The sequence below is a fragment of the Oncorhynchus mykiss genome, chromosome 10 (genome assembly GCF_013265735.2).
Source record: "Oncorhynchus mykiss isolate Arlee chromosome 10, USDA_OmykA_1.1, whole genome shotgun sequence".
Lineage (NCBI taxonomy): Eukaryota > Metazoa > Chordata > Actinopteri > Salmoniformes > Salmonidae > Oncorhynchus > Oncorhynchus mykiss.
Genome location: NC_048574.1, coordinates 26,373,229 through 26,397,204, shown reverse-complemented (window position 1 = coordinate 26,397,204; position 23,976 = coordinate 26,373,229). Strand labels below are relative to the sequence as shown.

The window sequence follows — 23,976 nt, the reverse complement described above, 5'->3', positions numbered from 1 at the left end:
TCATGTTCAATGTAATGTTCATAATTGGTTGGTTGTTTAGCAACAACCAACGCAAGTGCAACTATGGGGCAAAACAGACAGGGTTGGCTTATATTGTTGACAAGCCATATTTAGTCTCCAATGTAAAAAAAAAAAGTTTATAATTACACACTGAGAACTTGTCTCAAATACATACTTACAGTTGTTGGTTAGCTAGCTAGTAAATTTTAACATTGATATGAAATACATCAAACCACCTCAAAAACAAGACATGGTATCATGAACAAGATGAAACAAGCTGAAATGAGCCATTTACGATTCTCTACATGACAGTTTGTCAATCTTGCTAGTAATCTGGCCATCCAGAATAGCAACATGCTGACTTCTGCCCATGGAAGCGCACAAATAGTTTGTGATGTCAGCTAATCTATTTATTACACTCGTGTTATTGAAAATAACTGTTTTTACTTTCACGGATATCACCCATACACAGTCAAATATGAAACAACATAGAAATTACTGGTAGTAATCTTGGGACACAGATGACCCTATAAATAACTTGAGGAGTGTGTGTCTGTGAATGAAGTCAAAGGCATGGAGAATGTAAATGTTTACTGTAAAGTACACTCAGAATGGTTCTATAAGTAGCCTAGATAGTTAGAGAATGTGTCCCTGAGGTAATTCTGTTTCCAAGAAACTAACCATGCCATGAATGAACCAGAAGCACCTTTAAATAAAATTAGCCTATAGCGTCACAAGATAACTGATTGACCCACCAGTTAAACTTCAAACAAAGGCCAACCTGAGACCATCCATACCATGAGGTGTATTCAAAGAGGTGCTTTGCTCTTGCTGTGCAATACTCTTGTAGCTGTTATATTAGACCTAAGTTACCAAGGAATTAAAGGAATGACTAGGAATGGAAAACGTCATGGTGAACAGGTGCTACTACCTCAGTTGACTGTTCATCATGGTCTGGCCTGTAAAATATGGGCCTTCTCCAAGACCTTTGAAGAGGAGGAATTGACTGAAGTTAAATTCTCCTAAAATCGTTAAATTTCTGATTTATAATAAAAGCCATTCAGCTCTCTACAAAAACAAAATAAAACTTATTTGACTCATCAAAAACATACTAGTACAGGCTTTTTACAAATTGAAATGTACAAAGTCATGGGTATGCCTACTTGCATGAGCGCAGAGGTGGGCTACCTCTTCTGAGTTCTCCTCAAATTAGTAACGCGAGGTTTGTTTAGTTTTCCCTACTGAACTTGCTGCTTCAGTCAGTGTATATTTTTTACATCAATTGTGTAATGTTCATTTTGTGATGTGGAACTTCCATTCAACTATTCGTGTCAGTTACGAAATTCCTCATTCAATTTCAATTAGTAATAGTCAAGTCAGTGCCTACCAACAATGGCCATTATTACACGTGACTAGGGTCAACGTGTTAGCTAACTATCAAACTTTGCTAGCCAACTCCATTTTTTATATATTTTTTTCTTCTAAAAACTCAACTTCAAAACACTCTCCTGCAACCCACCTCACAAAAAAAATATATATATATATATATATATATATATATATATATTATTCACCTCAAATCTGAAATCCACAACAGAAGCTAGTCAGAAGTTAGCAAGTTCACTGGCTAACGTTAGGAGTCAGCTAACCACGGTTGGCGGTGATCAGCCATCCTTTAGCTCGGAAAGCTATCGGCAGTTTTGTACAACGCGACTCAGACCAGAGCATACCGGACCTATTTTTTTCTCCATATCCCCGGATTTCTACCGCAAGCTCTGGACATTTACACCTGGATCTTGTAGCTAGCTAGCTGCTATCCGAGTGACTATTGGCTAACGTCAGTCCCAGAGCAAACATCAATTATTCCGGAGCTAGCCAGCTGAAGAGGTCCATCAGCCACTCCTGGGCTACAATCACCTATCCGGACCCATTTTACTGCTGATGCGGAGCCCCACCGGGCCTTCACGAATGGACTACCGACGTTATCTGTTCGAAGGAGTTATCCAACTGGCCCCTCCGTCGCGACGTAACCTGAACGCCCATCTGCGGCCAGCTCATCGTTAGCGGTCTTATCGGCTGCTATCTGAATAGGTCTATCGAAAAATTTTCTTGGGCGACTATAACTATTTTGCCAATTGGACTGGTCCCCTCTACCACACGGAACCACACCAATCTACCGACGGAAACGCACGAGGTGGTTAAAAACAGACATCCATCTTCTGCCAGCTTGCTACCGATGGACCGGCTAGCTGTCTGAATCGCCGTGACCCCAACCAACCTCACTACTCACTAGACCCGTATGATCACTTGGCTAAGCATGCCTCTCCTTAATGTCAATATGCCTTGTCCATTGCTGTTCTGGTTAGTGTTTATTGGCTTATTTCACTGTAGAGCCTCTAGCCCTGCTCATTATACCTTATCCAAACTTCCAGTTCCACCACCCACACATGCGGTGACATCACCTGGTTTCAATGATGTTTATAGAGACAATATCGCTCTCATCATCACTCAATGCCTAGGTTTACCTCCACTGTATTCACATCTTACCATACCTTTGTCTGTACATTATACCTTGAAGCTATTTTATCACCCCCAGAAACCTGCCCCTTTTACTCTCTGTTCCGGATGTCCTAGACGACCAATTGTCGTAACTTTTAGCCATACCCTTATCCTACTCCTCCTCTGGCGACATTTTCAGACAAGACAGAAAAGCCAAAGGGGGCGGTGTTGCAATCAACAGCAGAGATAGTAGGACAGAACTCTGTAGGCTATCCAGGTCTGTACCCAAACAATATGAACTTCTACTTTTAAAAATCCACATCTCTAAAGACATGTCTCTCATCATTGCCGCCTGCTATAGACCACCCTCTGCCCTGAGCTGTGCTCTGGACACCATATGTGAACTGATTGCCTCCCATCTATCTTCAGAGATCATTCTGTTAGGTGACCTAAACTGGGACATGCTTAACACCCCAGCCATCCTACAATCTAAGCTTGATGCCCTCAATCTCCCACAAATTATCAATGAACCTACCAGGTACCACCCCAAAGCCGTAAACACGGGCACCCTCATAGATATCATCCTAACCAACTTGCCCTCTAAATACACCTCTGCTGTTTTCAACCAAGATCTCAGCGATCATTGCCTGCATCCGTAACGGGTCAGCGGTCAAACGACCTCCACTCATCACTGTCAAACGCTCCCTGAAACACTTCAGCGTGCAGGCCTTTCTAATAGACCTGGCCCGGGTATCCTGGAAGGATATTGACCACATCCCGTCAGTAGAGGATAACGTTTTTTTAAATTATTTTTAAATGCCTTCCTCATTTAAATGCATGCCCCATTCAAGACATGTTGAATCAGGAACAGATATAGCCCTTGGTTCTCTCCAGACCTGACTGCCCTTAAACAACACAAAAACATCCTGTGGCATTCTGCACAGGATATTTTTTGTGATATGCAACTTTTCAGGGAAGCTAGAAACCAATATGCACAGGCAGTTAGAAAAGCAAAGGCTAGCTTTTTCAAAAGGTAATTTGCTTCCTGCAACACAAACTCAAAAAAGTTCTGGGACACTGTAAAGTCCATGGAGAATAAGAGCACCTCCTCCCAGCTGCCTACTGCACCGAGGATAGGAAACTCTTGTCACCACTGATAGATCCACTATAATTGAACATTTCAATAAGCATTTTTCTATGGCTGGCCATGCTTTCCACCTGGCAACTAACCCCGGTCAACAGCACTGCACCCCCCACAGTAACTCGCCCAAGCCTTCCCCATTTCTCCTTCGCCCAAATCCAGTCAGCTGATGTTCTGAAAGAGCCGCAAAATCTGGACCCCTACAAATTGCTGGGCTAGACAGTCTGGACCCTTTCTTTCTAAAATGATCTGCCGAAATTGTTGCAACCCCTATTACTAGCCTGTTCAACCTCTCATGTCGTCTGAGATTCCCAAAGACTGAAAAGCAGCTAAGGTCATCCCCCTCTTCAAAGGGGGAGACACTCTTGACCCAAACTGCTACAGACTTATATCTATCCTACCCTGCCTTTCTAAGGTCTTCGAAAGCCAAGTCAACAAACAGATTACCGACCATTTCGAATCTCACCATACCTTCTCTGCTATGCAATCTGGTTTCAGAGCTGGTCATGGGTGCACCTCAACCACGCTCAAGGAACTAAATGATATCTTAACCGCCATCGATAAGAAACATTACTGTGCAGCCGTATTCATTGATCTGGCCAAGGCTTTCGACTCTGTCAATCACCACATCCTCATCGGCAGACTCGACAGCCTTGGTTTCTCAAATGATTGTCTCGCCTGGTTCACCAACTACTTCTCTGATAGAGTTCAGTGTGTCAAATCGGAGGGTCTGCTGTCCGGACCTCTGGCAGTCTCTATGGGGGTGCCACAGGGTTCAATTCTTGGACCGACTCTCTTCTCTGTATACATCAATGAGGTCGCTCTAGCTGCTGGTGAGTCTCTGAGCCACCTCCACGCAGACGACACCATTCTGTATACTTTCGGCCCTTCTTTGGACACTGTGTTAACAACCCTCCAGGCAAGCTTCAATGCCATACAACTCTACTTCCGTGGCCTCCAATTGCTCTTAAATACAAGTAAAACTAAATGCATGCTCTTCAACCGATCGCTACCTGTACCTACCCGCCTGTCCAACATTACTACTCTGGACGGCTCTGACTTAGAATACGTGGACAACTACAAATACTTAGGTGTCTGGTTAGACTGTAAACTCTCCTTCCAGACCCATATCAAACATCTCCAATCCAAAGTTAAATCTAGAATTGGCTTCCTATTTCGCAACAAAGCATCCTTCACTCATGCTGCCAAACATACCCTTGTAAAACTGACCATCCTACCGATCCTCGACTTTGGCGATGTCATTTACAAAATAGCCTCCAATACCCTACTCAACAAATTGGATGCAGTCTATCACAGTGCAATCCGTTTTGTCACCAAAGCCCCATATACTACCCACCATTGCGACCTGTACGCTCTTGTTGGCTGGCCCTCGCTTCATACTCGTCGCCAAACCCACTGGCTCCATGTCATCTACAAGACCCTGCTAGGTAAAGTCCCCCCTTATCTCAGCTCGCTGGTCACCATTGCATCTCCCACCTGCAGCACACGCTCCAGCAGGTATATCTCTCTAGTCACCCCCAAAACCAATTCTTTCTTTGGCCGCCTCTCCTTCCAGTTCTCTGCTGCCAATGACTGGAACGAACTACAAAAATCTCTGAAACTGGAAACACTTATCTCCCTCACTAGCTTTAAGCACCAACTGTCAGAGCAGCTCACAGATTACTGCACCGCACCTGTACATAGTCCACCTATAATTTAGCCCAAACAACTACCTCTTTCCCTACTGTATTTAATTTATTTATTTTGCTCCTTTGCACCCCATTATTTTTATTTCTACATTGCACATTCTCCCATTGCAAATCTACCATTCCAGTGTTTTACTTGCTATATTGCATTTACTTTGCCACCATGGCCATTTTGCCTTTACCTCCCTTATCTCACCTCATTTGCTCACATCGTATATAGACTTGTTTATACTGTATTATTGAATGTATGTTTGTTTTACTCCATGTGTAACTCTGTGTCGTTGTATGAGTCGAACTGCTTTGCTTTATCTTGGCCAGGTCGCAATTGTAAATGAGAACTTGTTCTCAACTTGCCTACCTGGTTAATTAAATAAAAGGTGAGAAAAAAAAATGAAGAAAAAAAAACAAAAAAAACACACAGGACACACTTAGTCACATTAGCATTCAACTGTATTTATGAACGTACCCAGTAATGACCTTGTGGCTGTTAATAAAAAATAAAAATGCAAAGTGAACCTTTGCGGTTCCCATCTATACTAGCTAGAAAGCTTCAAGCGGTTGGGAGGCCAAGGACGCAAACTTGAGCTATCGAGGGACCGGATGAACATTCGCCATCTTTCTAGTTAGCATTAACTAACGTTACAGGCCAAGTTAAATACGTTATCTAGTTGATAACGCAGTATCAAGATAGAATGCGTTGAAGTGGCTAAACTCCATCCTTATGACTAGCTTGCCATCAATCCATGCCCGCATCTCTGTGGCAACTGACAACTTGTCAAGTTAACCAGCTGGCTAGTATGTTTACTTACAAACCAGGCTAGCTGGAAGGCAACGTATGATTGAGATGGACTCTATTTAACCCATGTGCCTGAGGTGTATTTGTAGCTAGTTTACGTTACCTTGTCAATTGTATTACTTAACTACAAGACCGGTTAATGTTAGCTAGCTTAGCTACGTTGAATTATGTGCTAACAAGCAGTAACGTTAGGTAGCTAGTAACGTTAGCAGGAGTGCTAGAAGTGTGGCACACACGTAGATAGCTAACTTAAAATCAAAGTCCTTTGCTTTTTAACAAGCTAAAGTTAGGTCAGTTAACTAATTAAACGTAGGCTAGCAATACTTCCTTCCACGGAATTACATTTGTAGCTGCTACGCTAAGTTTTCACATTTAGCTAACTATCCAAGTTAGCCAGCTGAATTGAAGTAGTTAACACGTTAGCTAGCTGACCTAACGTTACTGGGATGGATTAAGGCTAGGTTTCTAACGTTATCTAACTTGTTAATTGTGGCAATGGAAAGTCACATAGCTAGCCAACTACACTAGCATGGCTTAAACAGTTAGCGAGCTAGCAATGTGATTAACGATACATAAGCCTAATGTTAATTGTTACATTTATATGGGGGTGCACGTTTTCCAACCAAGAGTGAACATTCTTTAACGTTGGTTAGACCGTTTACCAGTTAACGTTAGCTAGCTATCTTATTTGGCGCTAGAGCTAGCTGTAACGTCAGCTGGCTAGCTTGCTGTGTCTGTTTCCAATGATAGCAATGTGACTGGCTAGTCAAAGTTACAGCGCAAACTTACCTTGGTCGCTGCCTGTCAGTCTTCCTATTCCAGAAACATATCCTCATTTACAATTCTCAATGCCTTACGGCGATACAGTCTCTTCTCCATGGAGCCCCCCAGATTTCCCAACGTACAACCCTCACGCCTCTGAATAGATGTCAATTATTTTTCCAAATCAACAGCGCCTCTCAGTCAACTCGCCAACGCGGTCAACGGCGGAAACGTATTCGATCTGACCATAGGGAAACCAACATTTCGATGCAGCTAGGCATGTATACTGTTAGCTGTTCGAGACATTAATTGTAACGAGAGCAGCATTACTTCCAAATCATGATTAAAAATGACTACAAACCTGAAGACCCTGTTCTCTTTAAGGCTTTTTTGTGTATATTTCACAAAATGGCGCGTGTTCCCAAACCTTTGCATCGAACCGGCCGGGCAGACTATAAACTACAGCCCACCAACGTACTCATTTAACGCCGTTGTAGCACAGCCGCTACGTTATAACCAACCCTTTATGGATTATTTGAATCCATTTCTGTCATTGCTATGATTAGTGAATTTACTATTCTGTCGGGAAGGTAAAACATTTTTTGGGGAAAAGGAAAGTGGCTAACAAAATGGAGGCTGAATACGAACGTTACCATGACAACTATTATTCAAACGAATAAATTCCAGTCTCAGACCAATGACACAGAAAATACTGCCAATCAAATGTTCGTTTGAAAGGGGCGGGTCATAGGAACTCCTTCCCGCGAAAAAGTGTTCGGTTGGTTCGCCACTGTATATATCAGGGTATGGCTAGAGGGGTTCCAGATATGCGGACGAAATTGAGAAAATTGGTGAAGCAAACAGACAAAAATACGGGGGCTATTTCGAGATGACAAACTCGCATCTTTCACAGCAAAGAGCGAGGGAGTCCGGGGGATGACTAGAGGAGCAATGGTGGAAGTATTGTGTGATTCTATTGGCCCAGTACAGTTGGTGAAGAAGAGTGGAGTAAAAATGGCTAAAGTTAGAAATTAACAGCAGTTTATGGTTGGAGAGTCTATTCATGAGCAAGGATTGTTTTTTGGGTGACCAGTTTGCGGTCTCGAAGATGGTGAAGGACGAGTTGGGTAAAGTGGGATTGGTCAGAGTGACCAGGACAGTAGCGGTATGATGTTGATTTCGTGTGTGTCGAAAGAAGAACGCTCTGTGGCTCAACATGTCGACATATGATGTGGAAATCTATGCTTTTCAGAGTAGGGCACCGATTAAAAGGTGTCATCTCTGGTGTCTTGTTGGACATAGAGGCTGTGTGGTTTAGGGATAACATTCCAGGAGTGGTAGACGCACTTTCCTTGAATTGAATGAAGGACACAAAGAATCGGTTTTACTGTCATTTGATGAAGTGGTTCTCCCAACTATTGTAAAAACCTGGGTATGTGAGATATGTGGTGAGACCGTATGTACAGAAGCCGCTGCAGTGTTACAATTGGAAAAAGTTTGGACATGTGGCAAGTGATTGTTGAAAGAATAAGTATGTAGGAGTTGAGTCAGATGAAGCATGTTGTGATGGGAATCACGTTCCCGTAGTGCCCTGTACGGATGAAGGAGGTTGCAGTAGCTAGGATCAGGGCCATCCAGCAGGTCTCCTATGTGGAGGCAGTGAAAATAGCTGAAGGAGTGAGTAGAGGACATGGTAGTGGATGTCCCACAGTCTGCAGTGAATGCCATGCAGGAGAAGGATCCCGACATGCTAATAGTGAAGAAGGTGGACTTTGTTGTGTTTATAGCGCACTACATTACACTAGTCAAACTAAGGCACTTAGTGGTCTGGCAACTTGCTTCAACCAAAGTGTGTGTGGGGGGTATATCAACAAGGACTCACACTGGCCTTGGCTAACAATGAATGCTAACTGATGGGAAAACAAGGGTGGATGGAACTTTTACTCACTTGACTTCTCTCGAGCTGATCTTCTTCCCTGAGCTGGAGATCGGCCAGCATGCTCTGCTCCACTTCAGCGGTGGGCGGAGCTATGGCTCTGATATGATGAACTAAGATTACTAATATGATTAACTACAAATACTTCACAGCCTTTTGTACAGTTGGCGTGGGAAGATGGTCAATTCTGTCTGACACTCAAACCAGCTTGCAAACAATATAAGCATAGAGCTCTCATCTAATTGGCCAGTAAGCCATCAATTATAATGCAAATACAAATACAATAAATGTAACAAGATATTTTTTTATTTTATTTCACCTTTATTTAACCAGGTAGGCTAGTTGAACAAGTTCTCATTTACAACTGCGACCTGGCCAAGATAAAGCATAGCAGTGTGAACAGACAGCAACACAGAGTTACACATGGAGTAACCAGCCAATAACACAATAGAAATTTAAAAAAAGAGTCTATATACATTGTGTGCAAAAGGCATGAGGAGGTAGGTGAATAATTACAATTTAGCAGATTAACACTGGAGTGATAAATGATCAGATGGTCATGTGCAGGTAGAGATACTGGTGTGCCAAAGAGCAGAAAAGTAAATAAATAAAAACAGTATGGGGATGAGGTAGGTAAATTGGGTGGGCTATTTACCGATGAACTATGTACAGCTGCAGCGATCGGTTAGCTGCTCAGATAGCAGATGTTTAAAGTTGGTGAGGGAGATAAGTCTCCAACTTCAGCGACTTTTGCAATTTGTTCCAGTCACAGGCAGCAGAGAACTGGAAGGAAAGGCGGCCAAATGAGGTGTTGGCTTTAGGGATGATCAGTGAGATACACCTGCTGGAGCGCGTGCTACGGGTGGGTGTTGCCATCGTGACCAGTGAACTGAGATAAGGCGGAACTTTACCTAGCATGGACTTGTAGATGACCTGGAGCCAGTGGGTCTGGCGACGAATATGTAGCGAGGGCCAGCCGACTAGAGCATACAGGTCGCAGTGGTGGGTGGTATAAGGTGCTTTAGTAACAAAGCGGATGGCACTGTGATAAAATGCATCCAGTTTGCTGAGTAGAGTATTGGAAGCTATTTTGTAGATGACATTGCCGAAGTCGAGGATCGGTAGGATAGCCAGTTTTACTAGGGTAAGTTTGGCGGCGTGAGTGAAGGAGGCTTTGTTGCGAAATAGAAAGCCGATTCTAGATTTGATTTTGGATTGGAGATGTTTGATATGAGTCTGGAAGGAGAGTTTACAGTCTAACCAGACACCTAGGTACTTATAGATGTCCACATATTCTAGGTCGGAACCATCCAGGGTGGTGATGCTAGTCGGGCGTGCGGGTGCAGGCAGCGAACGATTGAAAAGCATGCATTTGGTTTTACTAGCGTTTAAGAGCAGTTGGAGGCCACGGAAGGAGTGTTGCATGGCATTGAAGCTCGATTGGAGGTTAGATAGCACAGTGTCCAAGGAAGGGCCAGAAGTATACAGAATGGTGTCGTAGAGGTGGATCAGGGAATCGCCCGCAGCAAGAGCAACATCATTGATATATACAGAAAAAAAGAGTCGGCCCGAGAATTGAACCCTGTGGCACCCACATAGGTCATGAATAGAAGGCATCCAGCTTTTGTCAAATTAAAGTCAGATTCAATTTTACACGGCAGGTTAGGAGAATTAGGTTAAGGTTAGGAAAAGGGTTAGAGTTCAAATGCAAACTTTTGGTGTTATCTTGACAAAATCTGGAGCCCTTCTTCAAGGTTTATTGGAAATGTACACTCATAAGGTGTATTTTCGCCACCTACTGTTGATGGCATTGCGAGTACCCCCCAGGGGTACCCCCATCGGGGATACGCCAAATAAAAATATGATTGACAATTAAAAATTCAAACAGTACATTTATATTTTCCAACGGGGCTATATATTTGGGTGAGTTTTTTTCTCGCCTGAGTAGGTAACCTCGTTTCACTGTCAAAAAATAAAATTAAACCATCTATTGTTCAGCGAAATAACAACACAATGTCAACTACCGGTAGCTTAGTCAAATAATTAACATCCAATCACATTAACCGTTACTCTCTCGCGGAAACCTTCACTCTTGCGCAGACATTTAGAAACGAAACATGACAATTTGAAAAATAAGCCACAGGAGTTTGAGCGAGAATAAAGACGACTTTTGAGTAGTAAGACATGTATAAAAGTGTAACCGATGTGAAATGGCTAGCTAGTTAGCGGTGGTGCGCGCTAATAGCGCTTCAATCGGTGACGTTACTTGCTCTGAAACCTTGAAGTAGTTGAATTTTGTGGCGCGATGGGTAACGATGCTTCCAGCGTGGCTGTGGTTGATGTGTGCAGAGGGTCCCTGGTTTGAGCCCAGGTTGGGGCGAGGAGAGGGACGGAAGCAATACTGTTACATTGATGCTGTTGACCCGGATCACTGGTTGCCGTGGAAAAGAAAGAGGTCAAAAGGGGGGTGAGTGTAACCGATGTGAAATGGCTATCTAGTTAGCGGTGGTGTGCTCTAATAGCTTTTTAAATCGGTGATGTCACTTGCTCTGAGACCTTGAAGTAGTTGTTCCCCTTGCTCTGCAAGAGCCGTGGCTTTTGTGGCGCGATGGGTAACAATGCTTTGAGGGTGGTTGTCGATGTGTGCAGAGGGTCCCTGGTTCGAGCCCAGGTAGGGGAGAGGAGAGGGACGGAAGCTATACTGTTACAAAAGCAACAGATACCATTAATAAGAAGGGTTTAGAAGCGTCTTTTATGGTGAGCTACCTAGTGGCTAGGACAGGCAAGCCCCATACTATCGTGGAGGACTTAACTTTTCCTGCTGCCGCGGATATGGCTGGGACAATGCTGGTGGAAAAGGCCCAAAAAACTATACAAACAATGCCTTCATCAAACACTGTTTCACAGCGCATCAGTAACATGGCAGGAGATGCTTTGAAACAATTACTGCTTTGCATGCAAGCCAGTGAATTATATGCGTTACAGCTGGATGAGTCAACAGACATAACAGGAGCTGTGCCAGGCCTGCCACATGTCCGTTACGTTTGTGAGGGGTCAATTAAGGAAAACATCCTCTTCTGCAAATCACTGGAAACCAGGACAACATGAGAGGATATTTTTAAAGTACTGGACAGCTTTGTGACATCAAATGTAATTTGTTGGTCAAGATGTGTTGGTATCTGTACTGATGGCGCAAAAGCCATGACAGGGAGACATAGTGGAGTGGTAACGCACGTGCAAGCAGTTGCTCCCAACACCACTTGGAGCATCCACCGAGAGACTCTTGCTGCCAACAGAATGCCTGACAGCTTGAAAGACATTCTGGACACGACAATGAAAATGCTTAACTTTTTTAAAGCAAGGCCCCTGAACTCTCGTGTATTTTCTGCATTATACAATGACCCTGGTGCTGGAGGGGGTACGCAGCTGGAGGTTGAATGTTTGAAGGGGTACAGGACTATAAGAAGTTTGGGAACCACTGAGCAACAATATGTTTTAAAAAAACGGGCCTGGAAGTGTTTTTCAGTTGAGAGTTGTGTTTAGTTGTTTAAGGTTCCAAACATATGTCATTTTGTAACCCATCTAGTGACTGCATAGGTTTCAAGTATCATGCTAGATAGTCTTGGGTGTTAGCCTGAGAGAAGTTGCAAGAGAGACGGGTGGAACAAAAGTAACAATGTAAACTGATGACCTGGAATAAAACAAAACATTAAAGCACAGCCCATTGTCTCTTCTAGTTGATATAGCTTTTATTATGTTAGCAAAATATCAACAAGTGACAATGTATGAAAGTTAAAACATCATTAGCATTATGCCTTAATCAATTGACTTGATGGATCAGCTTCTCACATAAGCTTTTATTGACATCTTCGTGGTTAAAATGTATTTAAGCAGTAAGGCCTGAAGAGGTGAGGTATATGGCCAAAATACCACAGCTAAAGGCTGTTGGTATGCACAACGTAATGTCTTGACACAGCCCTTAGCCGTGCTATATTGGCCATATATCACAAACCCATAGGTGACTTATTGCTATTATAAACTGGTTACCAACGTAATTAGAGCAGTACAAATAAATGTTTTGTCTTACCCGTGGTATAAGGTCCGATATACCACAGCTGTCAGCCAATCAGCATTCAGGTCTCGAACCACCCGGTTTATAATTATTTTCATGATTCCGGTGGTCAATTACCTTATGTCAAGCCATGAAAAGGTGATAAACATGATGAGTTGCCGTTTGTGACGAGAATAAATACGTTTATTCTATCAAGACAGGACGAGTGCGCATGACAATGACAGCTGGAGCTCACCTGATTGGTAGGGCTAAGCATGAACTCATTGAAAATGTTGAACAACATTTCCTACTACATTCCCACTAAAGTGAGATGAGAAAATTACGGTTAATATAGCTATTATGTGATCCATTTTAGTCCAATTAATATTGTAAGGCAAAATATTGCAATGTTGACGCATGTTTAATTTGGTTAACCTATAGCATTAATTATTCAAAATTGACACAAACATGAAATTATGGCTGATTTGTTGAAAGTAATCAGCATTACAAGCCAGAAACATGGAGATAAGACAGATATTATGCACTTCTCACCAGCTGTTACTCCCATCCCAAGGCTGTGTTACTCCCACCCAACCGGCAGGTACAAAAGTAAGGTTGCGGTAGTTTTGTTTTTTGTCTATTTAATTTAAACTCATTTACCCTATAAATTAAATTACAGTTGCTAATGGTAGAGGAAATATATACGTTGTTTGTCATCAAATATGGTGACCCTAGCTCTATCAATCTAGGATAAATTAGGAAAAAAATAAATTGTAACTCTTGAACCATTCCAGCTAGAAACACCAAACCATCTTTCACATGTTCAGGCTATCCTGTCATTTAAACCAACCAATCAATCAATTAAACTATAACCAGTCAACTACTGCAGACACTACCACTGACTTTCACATGCTGAGGCTATTCTAACTTCAAATTCTTTAAAACTTTTACAACTACAGTACCAGTCAAAAGTTTGGACACACCTACTGGGGCGGCAGGGTAGCCTAGTGGTTAGAGCATTGGACTAGTAACTGGAAGGTTGCAAGTTCAAACCCCCGAGCTGACAAGGTACAAATCTGTCGTTCTGCCCCTGAACAGGCAGTTAACCCACTGTTCCTAGGCCGTCATTGAAAATAAGAATTTGTTCTTAACTGACTTGCCTAGTTAAATAAAGGTAAATTTAAAATTCAAGGGTTTCTTTATTTTTACTATTTTCTACGTTGTAGAATAATAGTATAGACATCATAACTAATGAAATAACACATATGTAATCATGTTGTAACCAAAAACAAAAAAAAGTGTTAAAAAAATCTAAATATATTTTCTATTTGAGATTCTTCCAAGTAGCCACCCTTTGCCTTGATGACAGCTTTACACACTCTTGGCATTCTCTCAACCAGCTTCATGAGGTAGTCACCTGGAATGCATTTCAATTATCAGTTATGCCTTGTTGAAAGTTAATTTGCGGAATTGATTTCCTTCTTAAGGCATTTGAGCCAATCAGTTGTGTTGTGACAAGGCATGGGTGGTATACAGAAAATAGCACTATTTGATAAAATACCAAGTCCATATTATGGCAAGAACAGCTCAAATAAGCAAATGTAAAGGACAGTCCATCATTACTTTAAGACATGAAGGTCAGTCAATACAGAACATTTCAAGAACGTTTAAACTTTTTTCAAGTGCAGTTGCAAAAACCATCAAGCGCTATGATGAAAATGGCTCTCATGAGGACCGCCACAGGAAAGGAAGACCCAGAGTTACCTCTGCTGCAGAGGATAAGTTCATTAGAGTTACCAGCCTCAGAAATTGCAGGCCAAGTAAAGGCTTCACAGAGTTCAAGTAACAGACATCTCAACATCAACTATTCAGAGGAGACTGTGTGAATCAGGCCTTATTACTGCAATTACTACAAAGAAACCACTATTAAAGGACACCAATAAGAGACTTGCATGGGTCAAGAAAAACTAGCAATGGACATTAGACCAGTGAAAATCTGTCCTTTGGTCTGATGAGTCCAAATGTGAAATTCTTGGTTCCAACCACCGTGTCTTTGTGAGACGGAGAGTAGGTGAATGGATAATTTCTGCATGTGTGGTTCCCACTGTGAAGCATGGAAGAGGAGGTGTGGTGTGTGGGGTGCTTTGCTGGTGACACGGTCAGTGATTTATTTAGAATTCAAGACACACTTAACCAGCATGGCTACCATAGCATTCTGCAGCGATATGCCATCCCCTCTGGCTTGCGCTTAGTGGGACCATCATTTGTTTTTCAAAAGGACAATGATCCAACACACCTGTTGAAGGAAAAGCAGCCAACAAGTGCACCGTATTTGTGGGAACTTCTTCAAGACTGTGAGAAAAGCATTCCAGGTGAAGCTGGTTGAGAGCATGCCAAGAGTGTGCAAAGCTCTATAATGTAACAAAATGTGGAATAAGGGTAGGGGTCTGAATACTTTCTGAATGCACTGTATATGCCTCCACAATCCAATGAGGTAACCGCTGCTTAGAGATTGCTTTACCTCGAACTGAATTAGCAAAACAGAAACTGGGAGGGCTTAAAAATAAACTACACTGTTATCTCATGATGCGTAAAGATCTACGTCTGCCCTGCCGACTTTCTCCCATATCTGGCCAACCACCCACTGGTGTAGTCTCCACTCCTGAAGAGGGCACTGCTCCACCCTGGATGTGTGTAACACTACTCATTCCCTAGACTCTGCTGCTACCAACCAATACCCTAAGCCCCTGGCCGCTCAAGGGTGCCAGAGCTTCTTCCACCACCTTTGAAAAGTGAGAGGAACAAGCCGAATGGGAGTACCAAAAACGTGTCTATCATCTTGGAATGGAATCGCAGGAACTTTCTTTGAAAGTACGCTTCCTTTAGGTCGATGGTGATGAACCAATTGCCGGGACGCTGGTTTGTGAGCATCTTGAATTTGCGAACTCTGAGACGTTTGTTCAGGGCACGCATGTCTAGAATGGGGCGTAAACCCCCGTCCCTGTTCAGAACCAGGAAATACCGTCTGTACCAGCCGTACTGGGCTTCCGACAGAGGAACCACTCGTATTGCCAATTTCTGGAGCAGGGAGGATATTTTCTCACTTACTACTGGCGCTGAGGCCAGGGGAACAGTCGACATGATGACACTGCAAAAACTTGGGGGGCGTACAACGAATTTTAGCCTGTACCCCAACGTAATTTTCTCTTTATCCAGGGCGAAACTGCTCATGCGCGCCACTGATTGGAGCAGGCATCGAGTCTCCCGTAACCGACATCTGAGGGAGCATGACTGGGAGATTATTTTTTTTAGCTCCACCACTCTTGAAAACCTTGTCTGAATGTGGAGGGACATGTTTTATTGAACTCACAAAACTCCTGAAACCTGAAAACAATGGGGTTGAAACAATGTATTTTGGTGCAAATGTTTGTTTGAATACTGGTCCACTCTGGGTTCGGGGGGGGGCTTCGGCCATCTGTGATGTACCCCGATAGGTCATGGGAGTACTGTTGTCACCACAGATGTTTGGGGCAGCTGACAAGGGAGGACCCAATGCCGTGCCACACCGAGCTAGATGCGCCGTGGCAGGACCATCTCTCACTTCGCCCCTGGAAGCAACGCCGCGCTTGTACCAGGCAGACAGGCATTGCGCCTGGAAACCAGGCTGGTCCGACCTGGTGCCCGGCTCGGCCCCTGGGGCAGCTCGCTTAGCCGGCGGAGCTCTGCCTGTCGGCCTTCTGGAAGGTGCCCCCCAAAGGACCTTCAAAAGAGAAAAAAAGCTTCTTTTTTTTCTCACCTTTATTTAACCAGGTAGGCTAGTTGAGAAGAAGTTCTCATTTGCAACTGCGACCTTGCCAAGATAAAGCATAGCAGTGTAAACAGACAGCAACACAAAGTTACACATGGAGTACACAATTAACAAGTCAATAACACAGTAGAAAAAAAAGAGAGTCTATATACATTGTGTGCAAAAGGCATGAGGAGGTAGGCGAATAATTACAATTTTGCAGATTAACACTGGAATGATAAATGATCAGATGGTCATGTACTGGTAGAGATACTGGTGTGCAAAAGAGCAGAAAAGTAAATAAATATAAACAGTATGGGGATGAGGTAGGTAAAATTATGTGGGCTATTTACCGATAGACTATGTACAGCTGCAGCGATCAGTTAGCTGCTCAGATAGCAGATGTTTAAAGTTGGTGAGGGAGATAAAAGTCTCCAACTTCAGCGATTTTTGCAATTCGTTCCAGTCACAGGCAGCAGAGAACTGGAAGGAAAGGCGGCCAAATGAGGTGTTGGCTTTAGGGATGATCAGTGAGATACACCTGCTGGAGCGCGTGCTACGGGTGGGTGTTGCCATCGTAACCAGTGAACTGAGATAAAGCGGAGCTTTACCTAGCATGGACTTGTAAATGACCTGGAGCCAGTGGGTCTGGCGACGAATATGTAGCGTGGGTATGCCACCCATAGGGCTCTACTGTGGCCAAATCCGTGCCCAGCTCCTCCAGCAACTCTGTCTGGTAGACCTGCAGTATAGTGACAGATGAAAAGGATTGGGCAGCCACCCATTCTGCATGATAAACCTTTTCCAGCTGAGCAGCCAAAAAGAGACAGTTCCTGTTAGAGAGCGTAGGATTCTCATAACCCACGCCCTTGTTAGCCAACGGAGCTAGGTAGCCAGTTAGCTTGCCATCCACCAGAGGCGGGTGCACCAGCCCTGCCCCCTACATCCCTTCCAGATCCATGAAGGTGGCACACCCATGCTGCATCAGGTTAACTGAATGCAGGTTGGACCAGGTTGTTGTCAATTCTTCTACAAAATCTGGAAATGGGATGGTGGTGCTTGACTATGGCAGTCACAGGGAGCAGGCACTTTCCACCGAATCTTGATGACTTCAGCCGCGGGGCTGGGCACAGCCACTTCACCTCCAAACACAAAGCCGCCGTGCGGCACAGTTATATGAACTGTGTGTTAGATAGTTCCGGGACAGCCACCTCCTCATGCTAAGTCCTCTTCGCCACCTGAGAACCCCCCGGAGCCGTCCAGAGACACCAAGTCATCATCCGAACCTGGGCCCTGTATGTAACCAGCTGTCTCACTATCGCCCTGTTGGGATGCTAGTTCCACCTGTTCCGACCACAGCCCCAAGTCTCTCTCCGGCTTCCTGCACCTCCATCTCAGCCGAGGTATCGGCATCCGGAAAAGGAAAGTCGCCGTTGGTAACTCCAAGTTTCCTCAAGAATGCTACACGTCTTTCCATGGAGTTCGCACGCAGTAGGTGGCAATGCGTACACAGACTGGTTCGAACAAGGGCTCCCTGAGCATGTTCCAAGCCGAGACAAACTACACATAAATCGTGAGTATCTTTCAGAGAACCCGGCTTAGCCATCACGTCTCTGTCACTTTCTTAGCCATCTTACTTATTGAGATAGCAAATTGAAGAATAACAAATTGTTTGAGATTAGGAAATTTATAAGAAAAAGTGCAAACTTCAGCACCCAATGCCCAAGGGGTGAACACTCTCTACCACTATGCACAGTTAAGTTGGTGCAATGTAAGACTGCCTCGTTTTCCAATTGTTTGTTTTAGTAGAGTGAATCGTTCTGGTTCACACCGTGGTGAAGAGTGAAATAATAGAAGGAATGAATCCGAGCCTCACGCTTATCACCTGTGGACTTAAAAGACCCCTTTTATTGTCATGCCACCTGGAAAAAAAACTAAAACGGTGATTGTAAACCTCTCTGTATCTGCAGCTTAATGTAGCTAATGAGGTGTAATTATAGACAAAGAGAGGCACAGATTGACACTTCCTTTGTTCCAGTCAGTTGTGTAGTCTTAAGGAAACCACAAAAATAAACTAAAGTGAAGACAATGTTTTCTTAAAAAAACATGTTTTCATCACTGCAGATGTATGCAATGAAATAATATTTTTTAGCAGAGATGCTGAAATGGCTGTCATTTTAATTTTGCTGGAGTAAAAATACCGGGACATTCAGTAGTTAAAAAAATAATAATTGTCCCCTGAATCATTCAAGCTGCAGAAAGGACCTAGACATGCTCTCTGTTGTCTGCTAAATTGATGCGGTGTAGACTGACATTTGTTATAGCCCAATGCTTGAGCATTAAACTTTTTTTGTTTTGAATGGGGAAATAAAATCTCTAATAGGCTACATCTTCTTGTATTCACAGGCTTCATTTTTGTCCAATAAGAGTGTTTACCCTTGGAAACCCAAATTTGGATCTTTTGAAACGACACTAGCTAGTAGATTAGCTTTTTAAATTTTTTTTCCAGAATAAGCAAGACTTTCAAAGGACAGTGGGGAGGCTCTGTACTGAGTCTAATATTAGAATACAGTGAGTACTGATGAGAGGAACCTTATGGCAGGTGACTTGTCAGTCTCATTTCCATCACTGGAAAAGTATCCAGCTTTATTTTAAGCTAGGCTTTCAACAATCAATGTGCCTGTTTCTTCTGACAATATCTTGTAAGGTACAAAGTCTGATTTGTATCCACAAAAGCCTTGTTACAATTGTTGCTATTGTATGGTGTCTGTTATCAGTACACCCACTTGTGACATGAAGCACTCTTTGTTGGTCAAAGACCTGAGCAAGACCAATGAATTCATGATGCGCTGTCGGGTGAGATCAATCATCATAATAACATGATCTGATGACATTGCATGACTTTAAGTTTCATGTAACTATAATAATAAACAGGCCTGTAGTTTCTCCTTATTTTCTTCAATATACAATGTTTACAAAACATTAGGAACACTTGCTCTTTCATTTACCTTATTGATGTCACCTGTTAAATCCACTTCAATCAGTATAGATGAAGGGGAGGAGACAGGTTAAAGGATTTTTTAAGCCTTGATACATAGATTGTGTATGTGTGCCATTCAGAAGGGGAGGGGGCCATACAACAAATTACCATGTGCATCTAATTTAATTGGACCTAGTAGTAAGACCTGTATTTCAAGTTTTGCAACCTTATAGACAGCATGGTTTATACCAGTATACAGTCAAAATTAACAGCTGATCTTTTACATTGAAGTAGGCCTATGTATCAAGTTACGTTTTTGTCACGTCCACAAGTACAGTGAAATGCCTTTTTTTTGCTCTTTCGCAACAATGCAGTAATGAATAGGCTATCAGTAGTAGGCTTACTATAATGTCAGGCAGAACAAAAACGAGAAATAAAACTACTGTAATTGCATTATATTTGTAGCCTGCCCCAAAATATTTAAGAATTCGCAGGCAGTTAATCATATTTAGGTTGGGGAAAAAGTTGATTAAAACGTCCACGACAATTAGTCATTGTTTTCTATTTCAGAAACGGACACAGATACATCATAAATTATTGCTAAATAATCAAACATTCTGCCAACACAGTAAATAGACCTGTAGTTTATGTAAAATATGAGAGCATGGGTAGGCTACAGCAGTTTCCCAACCCTGCTCCTCAAGTACCCCCAACAGTACACATTTTTATTGTAACCCTGTACAAGCACACCTGATTCAATTAGTCAATTAAGTAGGTGTTTGCCTATTTAATCTCCCGGACTATACAAATGGCAGGACATATCAACTCTATCTTTTCATACAGCCTGGTTTCACAGACTAGACATACTAAATGTAAATCCGGGACATCAATATTCATATGATATCTTATGTTTAGTAGGTTTACTTAAAACCTGTTGAGTGTAGGGGGCAGTATTTTGACGTACACAAAAACATACACAAATGAAACTGCCTATTTCTCAGTCCCATAATCTAGAATATGCATATAAATTGTCAGATTGGGATAGAAAACACTCTAAAGTTTCCAAAACTGTCAAAATATTGTCTGTGAGTATAACAGAACTGATATTGCAGGCGAAAACCTGAGGAAAATCCAACCCGGAAGTGCTGTTTTTCCTGAAAGCTCTCTGTTCCATTGCCTGCCTTTGCTCCATTTAAAGGGATATCAACCATATTCCTTTTGCTATGGCTTACACATGTTGTGAACAGTCTTTAGACATAGTTTCAGGCTTTTATTTTGAAAAATGAGCGAGAAAGATCACATCGCGTCATTGGATGGCTGGGTGCCAGCAGCATTTTGCAAGCGCAACAGCTTGGAGCAGACATTTTCTCTCTCTCTCTCCTATTGAAGAAGCTACAGTCCGGTTGAAATATTATCGATTATATATTGTAAAAACAACCTGAGGATTGATTATTAAAAAAACATTTGACATGTTTCTACGAACTTTACAGATACTATCTATCTATCTAGATAGATAGTGACCGCTCGAGGTATTTTGGATATAAAAATAATCTTTATGGAACAAAAGGAACACTTATTGTGTAACTGGGAGTCTCTTGAGTGAAAACATCCAAAGATCATCAAAGGTAATTCATTTTATTGCTTTTCTGACTTGTGACCAATCTACTTGGCTGCTAGCTGTTTGTAATGTTTTGTCTGCTGAGAGAGATGTCCTTACATAAAAGCTTTTTTGAAATCTGACAAAACAAGCTAAGCTGTGTTTTGCTATATTGCACTTTTGATTTCATGAAAATTAAATATTTTTAGCAATTAAATTCGGCGCTCTGCAATTCAGCGGATGTTGACGAAAATGATCCCGTTAACGGAATGGGTGCATCAAGACATAAAATGTTACTTGAGGCAAAAAACTAAAAGGTCTACCAACCAAAAGGCTGTGTGTTCGAATCTCAAGGACAACTTTAGCAACTACTTACTTTTTTAGCTACTTTGCAACTAAACTCAGCAAAAAAAGACACGTCCCTTTCTGTCTTTCAAAGATAATTCTTAAAAATTCTAATAACTTCACTGATCTTCAGTGTAAAGGGTTTAAACACTGTTTCCCATGCTTGTTCAATGAACCATAAACAATTAATGAACATGCACCTGTGGAACGGTCGTTAAGACACCAACAGCTTACAGACAGACGGTAGGCAATTAAGGTCACAGTTATGAAAACTTTTGACAGTAAAGAGGCCTTTCTACTGACTCTGAAAAACACCAAAAAGAAAGATGCCCAGGGTCCCTGTGAGACGCCTAAGACAGCGCTACAGGGAGACAGGACGGACAGCTGACCGCCCTCGCAGTGGCAGACCATGTGTAACAACACCTGCACAGGATCGGTACATCCGAACAGCACACCTGCGGGACAGGTACAGGATGGCAACAACAACTGCCCGAGTTACACCAGGAATGCACAATCCCTCCATCAGTGCTCAAACTGTCCGCAATAGGCTGAGAAAGGCTGGACTGTGGGCTTGTAGGCCTGTTGTAAGGAAGGTCCTCACAAGACATCACCGGCAACAACGTCACCTATGGGCACAAACCCACTGGACCAGACAGGACTGGCAAAAAGTGCTCTTCACTGACGAGTCATGGTTTTGTCTCACCAGGGGTAATGGTCGGATTGGCGTTTTATCGTTGAAGGAATGAGCGTTACACCGAGGCCTGTACTCTGGAGCAGGATCGATTTTCTTTTATTATGTCTTTGTTTTAGTATGGTCAGGGCGTGAGTTGGGTGGGTTGTCTATGTTCCGTTTTCTATATTGTGTTTGCGTTTGGCCTGGTATGGTTCTTAATCAGAGGCAGGTGTCGTTAGTTGTCTCTGATTGAGAATCATACTTAGGTAGCCTTTTCCCACTTGTGTTTCGTGGGTGTTTATTTTCTGTTCTGTGTTTTATTTCACCGTTCAGGACTGTTCGTTTGTCATTTTATTGTTTTTGTTTCAGTGTTCACAATTCGTATTTAAAAATCAAGATGAACACTTACCACGCTGCGCTTTGGTCCGATCCTTGCGACTCCTCGTCAGAAGAAGAGGACGAGAGTTACAGAAACCCCCACCACAACCGGACCAAGCAGCGTGGTACCCAGGAGCAGCGGGTTTACGACTCCTGGACTTGGGAGGAGATCTTGGATGGCAAGGGACCCTGGGTACAGCCGGGAGAATTTGGTGAATATATATATATATATATTACATGTAATCTATTTTAGAATAAGGCTGTAATGTAACAAAATGTGGAAAAAGTCAACTAAGAATACCAATCCTGTAGACGGCAATTAGGGGAGGTTCTGATTGATCCAAGCTCTACATCAAACTTCTAGAGAGAGAGAGAGAGAGAGAGAGAGAGAGAGAGAGAGAGAGAGAGAGAGAGAGAGAGATACAAAACAGGACAATCACGTGACTGCATTTGGCCTTTAAAACAAAAAATAGCACTTACTGATATTTGATGGCTTTTGAGAAATACTTGACTGCTGCATCATACTTCTTTTTCTGAAACTGATCACTTCCTTTAGCCTTCATCTCTTCACTTTTCTGAGGAAATAAGGGGAAAAGTACCTTAAAATAAATTGAAATAGAAAACATATGTCAACACATAAATGTAATGTAAATCCAGAGGCGGGTTTATGTAAATCAGGGGCATCAAACTAATTTTTCCCCGGGGGCCGCAGTCGGTCTTCAGCGCAGTCTGGAGGGAGGGCCGTACTGAAAATTGTTAACATTTTCTCACCCATCAATTTCGGAATTTGAATGACTGAATGATCACGCAAAACAGATATCCCCCTAAATGGAGATGGCCATAAACAATACTTAGTAATGCTGCATAGTTCTGGAAAGGACTGGACCTCACCTTTCTGGTGAAAATAGTTACACAATTGCTGAGGTTTACTCACTTGAGGACAAACTCAAGTACATAGAAAAAATATTATGAAAATATTGAAAAAAATGTAATCTATTCAAAAGTGGAATATGACAAATGCTTTCTAAATATAGCAACAACCAAATGATAAACGACTTACTACAGATTGGTTACTTCAGCTTAGTGCACAAATACATTTTGTCCCCAGCTGAGAACGTCACAGCGATGAAACCACAACTGTTGGGAGTTGCTAGACTGTCCCCTTTCATATGCCGTCTCCCAGGCTGGGCTCCGCCGCTCAGAGGGAGAGCAAATCGATTCTTTGCCTGGATAGGTCAGAAAATGTGACATCACTCCCTACGCAAACGTTGGGTGGGAAACCTGACACTTCAAGGTCAGCTCCGCCAACAGAGTGGCAGCGAAGA

At 42.7% G+C, this 23,976-nt stretch overlaps 1 protein-coding gene across 11 annotated transcripts in view; it reads right to left on the bottom strand.

The window, feature by feature from the left end:
• LOC110533558 (dual specificity tyrosine-phosphorylation-regulated kinase 1A) overlaps positions 1-23,976 on the bottom strand; it is a 55,292-nt gene that overhangs the window by 26,232 nt on the left and 5,084 nt on the right. For 5 of the 11 annotated variants that reach the window (XM_036989965.1, XM_036989964.1, XM_036989966.1 and 2 more), the window contains 2 exons: positions 23,132-23,226; positions 22,683-22,840 (listed from right to left, as the gene is read on the bottom strand). In XM_036989965.1, the coding sequence (XP_036845860.1) occupies positions 22,683-22,840; positions 23,132-23,226 (253 nt within the window). Of the gene's footprint in view, positions 1-6,931; positions 7,573-22,682; positions 22,841-22,952; positions 23,012-23,131; positions 23,227-23,711; positions 23,878-23,976 lie in introns of those variants that run through there. The other 6 variants (XM_036989967.1, XM_036989970.1, XM_021617887.2 and 3 more) reach the window with 6 other exon arrangements.